The following is a 10,007-nucleotide window of genomic DNA, read 5'->3' as shown; positions in this document are numbered from 1 at the left end:
GTTGGCGTTGGCCATAACTGGAACGATGTGTGGCCGGAGGATCTGGTCAATGTAGCCCTGTGCATTCAGGTTGCCCTGCATGTGGACCAGGTCAGTTCTGCCAGTGTGTGAGATGGCTGCCCACACCATGACACTACCCCCGCCGAATCTGTCCACTTCCTGCACGCAGTTTGCCGCATAACGTTCACTACGACGCCTATACACGCGACATCTTCCATCATGACGTCGGAGCAGAAATCGGGACTCGTCACTGAACCACACCTGTCTCCATCGCAGTTGAGGCCATTGTCGATGAATCTGGCACCACTGCAGTCGGAGTCGACGGTGTTGTGGTGTTAAGATGACACCTCGAACTGGACGTCTGGCACGAATTCCTACCTCACGTAGGCGGTTCCGTACGGTCTGGTCGGATATCCTGCGCAAACCTGGTATTGCTGCGGCTGTGGAGGTGGCAGTAGTCAATCGTTCCCGAAGGTGGCGTACCCGGATGTAGCGGTCCTGCCCGGGGTAGTGACCCGTGGTCGACCGGATCTAGGGAGGTCACGTGTTGATCCATGTTGCTGGTAACGGTCCCACAGTCTGGAGATGGTGCTTGGGGACACATGGAATGCCCTGGCAACGGCCGTTCTGGATTCGCCTGCGTCTAGTCGGCCGATGGCATTGTTTCTCTGCGGTTCACTGAGATGTGGCATGTCCTGGATTGTCAACTGTCGGCCAGATACAGAGGCCAGGCAAGCGAACACCCTGCACTTTTATACTGTCGGTGTTCATGTTGCACGTGCAGACAACGCACGTGCAGTGGTGACATGGTTTGCACGTGGCTGCGTTTTTGCGAATATTCACATTTTGGAACTTTATTGTACAGTAGCTGCGTTTTATCGAATGTAACCGTGGGAATGTGTTTGGGACATGCAATGACCTTATATTCACAAAGCATGAACCGGTAGGAAACATAAAATCGGAGTTATAACCCATTTGTACCCTTTTGCGTTTCTTTTTTTGAAGAGTATATATATATATATATATATATATATATATATATATGTAGCACGTTTAGTTCACTAGAAAACACAACAAAACACAATACACTTTGAAATTTGTATTAACTCTAACGCTGACAAATGTACTTGCCGCAGTAGTTAATTAACAACAACAATATAATAACAACCCAGAGCTAATCACTTAATTAGTTAATCACTAGGTGTCTAGTTTACACAATATGTGTGATAATTGAGAAACGCTGCCAGGGGAACTGAATTAATAAACGAATTACAACTCTATTCCTAACTGTTTAATTTTTAATTAACCCTTAAATACTCATTCAGTAACCTTGTAATACAGAATTAATACTGGTACATATCACAATAAAGACAATAACCTACAGTTTACCTAGGTCCTCTAGGATGACCGGCTAAGCTTTATCTTACCAAATACTCGTATAAAAATATTAAAACAGTGAAGCCTACAATTTACTTCGTCAGATTACCGGAGACACTGTCTAAAGAATATTGGTACAATACAGTATTAAAATATTTAAAGTCACATCAATCACATCAAGGTTATACAACAGAGCAGAAATAAATATATTTACCAAGTCCAGTCTGAACTAATATATTTCGTTCAGTTGGACCATGTCCGTTCCCCTGGATACTTCCAATGTTTCTCCCTGATATATCTAAATCCTATCTATTTATTCAAAAATCTCAGATTAGTCCGGAGACAGCGAATATCGCCGGGGGGGGGGGGGGGGGGGGGGGCACAACGCGGTACCTCACCTATCATGTGATATTTCCACAACTCCCAGAGACGGTATATTTTCTTAGATGGCCAGACAGACCGTCGCCAGTTCGCTAGAAATACCCCGGTCGTAAACCGAACTACCGGAGGTATTACGTAACCACTGTGCCCACCTGGTCTAAGTGCATAATGGGACGCAGGACTACCACCGTCGCGCGGGGGTATTACGTAACCAAGCTGCACACGGCCCTCTAACACAATTAACATCGCCACAGGCGAAAAGATAAGAGCATGTTCCGTCACATGGACCATTGCCATAATTCAATTATTTTATAAAATATTAATAAATGGAGTATGGTGGTTATGAAGATGGTTGAATAAAGTACATTTAGGGACAAATCAAATTATTTTTGCTCAGGTAGTACTTTGTTAGACCATTAAATAGGTCAGTGGTCTGTGACAATATGCCTTTAAGGACTGTCTGTTATTTCTTTTACGTTCATCGGGGTATGAACAAAAAAATATATCACCCGCAAACTGTGAATCGGCGAAGGCATTCTCACATAAGTTTGCGGATGTTGTTTTTTGGTTAATACCCCGATGAACGTAAAAGAAATAACAGACAATGCTTATAATTAAATTTGAATCATACTGGCTAATAACATTAAAACGTCACACTTTATTTTGAATTATTTGTTATTCATAAACAATAACGCTCAATAAGACAACTTGCCAATATAAAATGACGTCATCAGATATGACGTTCCCTGACGACGTAATTTTTACGTTCATCGAAAAATTGACAAACTCCCGTTGCTACGTCTGGACCAATGGGATGACGTTACGTTGTAATGAATGCAACAGAAATTTAATTATGTTCCAATAAAACTGGCCGTATACGAATAAAGGGTGTGACACTGTATATTTAATTGCCGGCGTGTGTGCAAAGATTTTAGCAAGGAAGAGTCTAGATCATGGCGAGCGAAGTTGGTGTGTCATGCGCCCATGGAAAATAACACATTTTGCTTCAGCAGGGGGTGGTTCGACCCCCAAAACCCCCACCCTCCACACGCGCCTGAATCGTTTAATTTATATAACAACGATGAAATAACCAGTGGTAAACCGTCGAAGTCGGTTTTATTTTCGTTCTTTACATTCATCTTGTTCTTGTTCTAGTCCTAGATCTATTTCTAGTTCTTGATATTGTTCTAGTTCTAGTTCATGTTCATGTTCATGTTCTATTTCTTGTTCTAGTTCTTTTTCTAGTCCTAGATCTATTTCTAGTTCTTGTTCTAGTTCTAGTTCATGTTCTAGTTCTTGTTCTAGTTCTAGTTCATGTTCTAGTTCTTGTTCTAGTTCATGTTCATGTTCATGTTCTATTTCTTGTTCTAGTTCATGTTCTAGTTCTTGTTCTAGTTCTAGTTCATGTTCTAGTTCTTGTTCTAGTTCATGTTCATGTTCATGTTCTATTTCTTGTTCTAGTTCTTTTTCTAGTCCTAAATCTATTTCTAGTTCTTGTCCTAGTTCTAGCTCTTGTCCTAGTTCTAGTTCATGTTCTAGTTCTTGTTCTAGTCCTAAATCTATTTGTAGTTCTAGTTCTAGTTTTACCGGCCTCAGTGGCGTCGTGTTTAGGCCATCGGTCTACAGGCCGGTAGGTACTGGGTTCGGATCCCAGTCGAGGCATGGAATTTTTAATCCAGATACCAACTCCAAACCCTGAGTGAGTGCTCCGCAAGGCTCAATGGGTAGGTGTAAACCACTTGCACCGACCAGTGATCCATAACTGGTTCAACAAAGGCCATGGTTTGTGCTATCCTGCCTGTGGGAAGCGCAAATAAAAGATTCCTTGCTGCTAATCGGAAGAGTAGCCCATGTACTGGCGACAGCGGGTTTCCTCTCAAAATCTGTGTGGTCCTTAACCATATTATGTCTGACACCATATAACCGTAAATAAAATGTGTTGAGTGCGTCGTTAAATAAAATATTTCTTTCTTTCTTTTTTGTTCTAGTTCTGGTTCTAGTTCGTGTTCTAGTTCGTGTTCTAGTTCTTGTCCTAGTTCTGGTTCTAGTTCTTGTTCTAGTTCTGGTTCTAGTTCGTGTTCTAGTTCGTGTTCTAGTTCTTGTCCTAGTTCTGGTTCTAGTTCTGGTTCTAGTTCTGGTTCTAGTTCGTGTTCTAGTTCTGGTTCTAGTTCGTGTTCTAGTTCGTGTTCTAGTTCTGGTTCTAGTTCGTGTTCTAGTTCTTGTCCTAGTTCTGGTTCTAGTTCGTGTTCTAGTTCGTGTTCTAGTTCTTGTCCTAGTTCTGGTTCTAGTTCGTGTTCTAGTTCGTGTTCTAGTTCTGGTTCTAGTTCGTGTTCTAGTTCTTGTCCTAGTTCTGGTTCTAGTTCGTGTTCTAGTTCTTGTTCTAGTTCTGGTTCTAGTTCGTGTTCTAGTTCTTGTCCTAGTTCTGGTTCTAGTTCGTGTTCTAGTTCTTGTTCTAGTTCTGGTTCTAGTTCTTGTTCTAGTTCTGGTTCTAGTTCGTGTTCTAGTTCTTGTTCTAGTTCTGGTTCTAGTTCGTGTTCTAGTTCTTGTCCTAGTTCTGGTTCTAGTTCGTGTTCTAGTTCGTGTTCTAGTTCTTGTTCTAGTTCTTGTCCTAGTTCGTGTTCTAGTTCGTGTTCTAGTTCGTGTTCTAGTTCGTGTTCTAGTTCTTGTCCTAGTTCTGGTTCTAGTTCTTGTTCTAGTTCTTGTTCTAGTTCTTGTTCTAGTTCGTGTTCTAGTTCTTGTTCTAGTTCGTGTTCTAGTTCTTGTCCTAGTTCTGGTTCTAGTTCGTGTTCTAGTTCTTGTTCTAGTTCTTGTCCTAGTTCGTGTTCTAGTTCGTGTTCTAGTTCGTGTTCTAGTTCATGTTCTAGTTCTTGTTCTAGTTCATGTTCATGTTCATGTTCTATTTCTTGTTCTAGTTCTTTTTCTAGTCCTAAATCTATTTCTAGTTCTTGTCCTAGTTCTAGCTCTTGTCCTAGTTCTAGTTCATGTTCTAGTTCTTGTTCTAGTCCTAAATCTATTTGTAGTTCTAGTTCTAGTTTTACCGGCCTCAGTGGCTTCGTGTTTAGGCCATCGGTCTACAGGCCGGTAGGTACTGGGTTCGGATCCCAGTCGAGGCATGGAATTTTTAATCCAGATACCAACTCCAAACCCTGAGTGAGTGCTCCGCAAGGCTCAATGGGTAGGTGTAAACCACTTGCACCGACCAGTGATCCATAACTGGTTCAACAAAGGCCATGGTTTGTGCTATCCTGCCTGTGGGAAGCGCAAATAAAAGATTCCTTGCTGCTAATCGGAAGAGTAGCCCATGTACTGGCGACAGCGGGTTTCCTCTCAAAATCTGTGTGGTCCTTAACCATATTATGTCTGACACCATATAACCGTAAATAAAATGTGTTGAGTGCGTCGTTAAATAAAATATTTCTTTCTTTCTTTTTTGTTCTAGTTCTGGTTCTAGTTCGTGTTCTAGTTCGTGTTCTAGTTCTTGTCCTAGTTCTGGTTCTAGTTCTTGTTCTAGTTCTGGTTCTAGTTCGTGTTCTAGTTCGTGTTCTAGTTCTTGTCCTAGTTCTGGTTCTAGTTCTGGTTCTAGTTCTGGTTCTAGTTCGTGTTCTAGTTCTGGTTCTAGTTCGTGTTCTAGTTCGTGTTCTAGTTCTGGTTCTAGTTCGTGTTCTAGTTCTTGTCCTAGTTCTGGTTCTAGTTCGTGTTCTAGTTCGTGTTCTAGTTCTTGTCCTAGTTCTGGTTCTAGTTCGTGTTCTAGTTCGTGTTCTAGTTCTGGTTCTAGTTCGTGTTCTAGTTCTTGTCCTAGTTCTGGTTCTAGTTCGTGTTCTAGTTCTTGTTCTAGTTCTGGTTCTAGTTCGTGTTCTAGTTCTTGTCCTAGTTCTGGTTCTAGTTCGTGTTCTAGTTCTTGTTCTAGTTCTGGTTCTAGTTCTTGTTCTAGTTCTGGTTCTAGTTCGTGTTCTAGTTCTTGTTCTAGTTCTGGTTCTAGTTCGTGTTCTAGTTCTTGTCCTAGTTCTGGTTCTAGTTCGTGTTCTAGTTCGTGTTCTAGTTCTTGTTCTAGTTCTTGTCCTAGTTCGTGTTCTAGTTCGTGTTCTAGTTCGTGTTCTAGTTCGTGTTCTAGTTCTTGTCCTAGTTCTGGTTCTAGTTCTTGTTCTAGTTCTTGTTCTAGTTCTTGTTCTAGTTCGTGTTCTAGTTCTTGTTCTAGTTCGTGTTCTAGTTCTTGTCCTAGTTCTGGTTCTAGTTCGTGTTCTAGTTCTTGTTCTAGTTCTTGTCCTAGTTCGTGTTCTAGTTCGTGTTCTAGTTCGTGTTCTAGTTCGTGTTCTAGTTCTTGTCCTAGTTCTGGTTCTAGTTCGTGTTCTAGTTCTTGTTCTAGTTCTTGTTCTAGTTCGTGTTCTAGTCCTAAATGTAGTTGTAGTTCTAGTTCTTGTTCTAGTTCGTGTTCTAGTTCGTGTTCTAGTTCTGGTTCTAGTTCGTGTTCTAGTTCTTGTCCTAGTTCTGGTTCTAGTTCGTGTTCTAGTTCTTGTTCTAGTTCGTGTTCTAGTTCGTGTTCTAGTTCGTGTTCTAGTTCTTGTCCTAGTTCTGGTTCTAGTTCGTGTTCTAGTTCGTGTTCTAGTTCTTGTTCTAGTTCGTGTTCTAGTTCGTGTTCTAGTTCTTGTTCTAGTTCGTGTTCTAGTTCGTGTTCTAGTTCTGGTTCTAGTTCGTGTTCTAGTTCGTGTTCTAGTTCTTGTCCTAGTCCTAAATTTATTTGTAGTTCTAGTTCTTGTTCTATTTCGTGTTCTAGTTCGTGTTCTAGTTCTTGTTCTAGTTCGTGTTCTAGTTCTTGTTCTAGTTCGTGTTCTAGTTCGTGTTCTAGTTCTTGTTCTAGTTCGTGTTCTAGTTCTTGTTCTAGTTCTTGTCCTAGTCCTAAATTTATTTGTAGTTCTAGTTCGTGTTCTAGTTCGTGTTCTAGTTCGTGTTCTAGTTCTTGTCCTAGTCCTAAATTTATTTCTGTTTCTTGTTGTTGTTCTAGTTCTGGTTCTAGTTCTTGTTTTAGTTCTAATTCTAGTTCTTGTTCTAATTCATGTTCATGTTGTAGTTCTTGTTCTAGTTATTGTTCTTGCAGTTCTAGTTGTAATTATAGTTCTGGTTCTAGTTCTTGATATTATTCTTTCGTTTGTTGTTGTTTTCTTCTTTTTTGTGCTCGATAAGGATTCTGCTTTTATTAAAAATATATTGTCAAAAGACAACAACAAAAAATTAAATTTCTTTTTTTTTAAATAAATAAATAATAATAAAATGAAATAAAATAAAATAAATAAATAAATAAATAGATAAAAACAACAAGAAAGTAATAAACAAAGAATCTTTGTTTAACAACACTTACAGCAATTGTAAAACTAAAGTTTTTGTTATTATTGTTGTTTTGACAATAGGCACTTGATGACAGGATAATTTAATTATTCTCAATATACCACAATATACCCTCCCCCCCCCCCCCCCCCAAAATAACCCTCTAAGGCACGCACTAGCCAATTACATGCCCTTAAAAGTATTGCAATGATCAAAGAGGAAGAAGAAGAAAAAAAGAATACAAGTAGTATAACTGTATCATGAAATTTAAAATATGATGAATATTTACAATAATTACAAGAAAGCTTGTTTTATTTCTATAAATTAACGTCCCAACCACTAACACGTAGCCTATATTGTTACAAGCGTTCTGCAACACTGAACGCAAAAATATAACTTTGAAAATAAACTTGAAATAATTGAAAATTAATTAATGAAACTTTTTAAATCTCTAAACTGGTTTATAAAGATGCAATAAAATATCAAATGTAGATATTATACAAATACGAATGTTTAAGTCTCACTACACAGTTCACTTCCGGGGTAGAGTCCATTCATCACGGTCCACTATAGTTCCAAATTGTGACATATGTTGCGGTTCACTTATTCGCTTCTGGTAATTACGGAAGAATTAAAACAATTTGTATTTTTTCAATGGTAAGCCCTCTGGGTGGATTTTGCCCATGATATTTTGTAAGATTGAGCATTGACCTTTTGGGATATGGGTGTATAGTGGAAGAGGCGGCCTATGTGAATCGGTTCCTGAACCATCTGTTCGGACCGATACTACAGCCAGATGCATATAGCAACCCCCCCCCCCCACCCCCCCCCACAAAAAAACAAACACAAAAACCCCCACAAAAACCCCCAAACAAAACAACAAAAAAAACCCCAAAAAACCCAAAACAAACAACAACAAAAACAACAACAAACAAAAAAAAAAAAAAAAAAAAAAAAAAAAACCCCCAGAGGAAATGTTCTCAATTTTAGATTGAAAATAAATGCTTATATAGTGCATGTTCGGAATGGTATATATGTTGTTAGCGTCAACCAGAACCCGTAATCTTCATTTGAAGTTGGGCAGTTTTACCATGGATTTTAATGGCATATGACTTCTGTGTAGTAAGACCTTAGACCGCTACTGCTTATTCTAACTGTGACGTCACTGTGACTCCACCTTACACTAATTTAACTAAAACAGTTTACGTTAATACTTATATTTAATCTGTTTTAGTTATATCAGTTTAACCAAACCACATACCCGAAATGTTTTAGCTATATCGGTGTAGTGAAAAGGTCGCATCCACACATATGTTAAACTGGTTTAGTTACACCAGTTTAGTTGAACTAGTTTAAAGTGCAAGTGTGAAGAGAATAATTTTAGATTGACAGAAACAAGGTAACAACTCCTTTGACATTTTATTATTTTGAAAAATAGATTTAAAAATATGAAACTCATCCCCGATGTCATAATTTATACATAATGAACAATTTCCATTATGTAGTGGTCCATTTGTTTTCCATTGACCAGAATACTTTGACAATAAATATTACAGTAATTGCAATAAAACACAATTCCACGTCCATAAAAAAACCATCTGGGTTTTCTCTCTGCCTTCCCCCAACTACGTTATCTCATCAGAAATAGCTCTTGATAGCTTTTTCTGTCATACCAACTCCCGAGTTATCGAATTCACATGAACATGTCGCCGTTCAAATGAGGTTAAATAACTATGACAGTATCTCGGCCCAGTAGCGTGAAGTGTTATGATGGCGAGCTTTCCGCAAGAGACTAACGTGAGTTACCACTAAAACGTAGGTGTAGGCAAAGGAAAACGACGTTTGAATAATAATACTCCAACGTTTTAAACGGCTTTGGGGATTTTTAATATACAACTGCGTGTGCTTAAATTATAGCGGGTGTGGTGGTGGTGGATTTGCATGAACAGGGGAAGTTGGTTCGACTCCAAGCTCCCCCCCCCCCCCACACACATACGCCGTGTCAGGGCACAGTGACAGTAATAGAAGAGCTTTCTTACGCCAGAGGATGAAGTGGCGACAGCGGGTTTCCTCTCTCAATATCTGTGTGGTCCTTAACTATATATCTCACGCCATATAACCGTAAATACAATGTGTTGAGTGTCGTTAAATAAAACATTTCTTTCACGCCAGAGGTAGGGGCCGGGGGGGGGGGGGGGAGGATATGCCCGAACCTTCGGAGGATATGGGCATGTAAAATAGTTTCAATTTATAATGACGCCTTTTCATATTAGTTGTGGAAGGGGCGGGGGATAACTGCATTCCTGCACACACACACACAATACACGTACACCGCTGGCCGATTGTATTTTGGGAGTGTTAGGGTTGGAGGCAAATGCTGGACGGTGCCGTGGAGTGTGGAGATGAATACGAAACTGCTAGAAGTGGGAGGCTGGTCAGGAATCTAATTAAAATTAGCTCCACTGGTTAATTACCTGTGGATCTAGCAGCACCCCGTTGGAGCTCATGTCTAGGTGACCTTTCATTCGACCAATCAAAACCTTACTTGCAAAATCATGCCAGTGATTTGAAAAGAATTTGAAAACATTCGGGATTATGTCGAGGATATACGAACTGATTCGGGTGAATTACGAAATATGCCGGAAACTAATTTCAATATAAAATTTTATATAAAATTTGTTTCTAGACGAAACACTTCCAAGCTAACTTGCGATGAGGACAGACGTCTCGCCATGTACTCTAGAGTTACACCCCCCCCCCCCCGGGGGGACTCTTACTGGGTTACGGGAAGCTACTTGAATATCGCGTATCGTGTATTACGAAGTATGCCGGAAACTAATTTCAATATAAAATTTTATATAAAATTCGTTTGAAGACTAAAAAAAACCCCCCAAAATCCCGTGATGGTATAGCCATAAAATCTGTTTATT

The 10,007-nt window shown here is 39.7% G+C and overlaps 1 protein-coding gene across 1 annotated transcript; it reads right to left on the bottom strand.

Moving 5' to 3' along the window:
* Window positions 1-2,874: 2,874 nt before the first annotated feature.
* LOC121389010 (probable inactive protein kinase DDB_G0270444) lies at window positions 2,875-7,635 on the bottom strand. The gene is made up of 3 exons (XM_041520605.1): window positions 7,602-7,635; window positions 3,737-4,756; window positions 2,875-3,305 (listed from the first exon to the last, which is right to left on the bottom strand). The coding sequence occupies exons 1-3, from the start codon at window positions 7,633-7,635 to the stop codon at window positions 2,875-2,877; spliced, it is 1,485 nt and encodes a 494-aa protein (XP_041376539.1).
* Between the last annotated feature and the right edge of the window lie 2,372 nt (window positions 7,636-10,007).

The sequence above is a fragment of the Gigantopelta aegis genome, chromosome 2 (genome assembly GCF_016097555.1).
Source record: "Gigantopelta aegis isolate Gae_Host chromosome 2, Gae_host_genome, whole genome shotgun sequence".
Lineage (NCBI taxonomy): Eukaryota > Metazoa > Mollusca > Gastropoda > Neomphalida > Peltospiridae > Gigantopelta > Gigantopelta aegis.
This window is presented reverse-complemented; position numbering and strand designations above follow the sequence as displayed.

What these genes read in the sequence shown, in the direction of transcription:
- LOC121389010 (XM_041520605.1), bottom strand. Translation starts at nt 7,635, where the DNA reads ATGAATGGACTCTACCCCGGAAGTGAACTGTGTA. An exon ending in CCCCGGAAGTGAACTGTGTA is followed by an intron (nt 4,757 to 7,601) that starts GTGAGACTTAAA and finishes ATTTAGGACTAG; the next exon opens with AACAAGAACTAGAACATGAA. An exon ending in AGAACCAGAACTAGAACAAA is followed by an intron (nt 3,306 to 3,736) that starts AAAGAAAGAAAG and finishes ATTTAGGACTAG; the next exon opens with AACAAGAACTAGAACATGAA.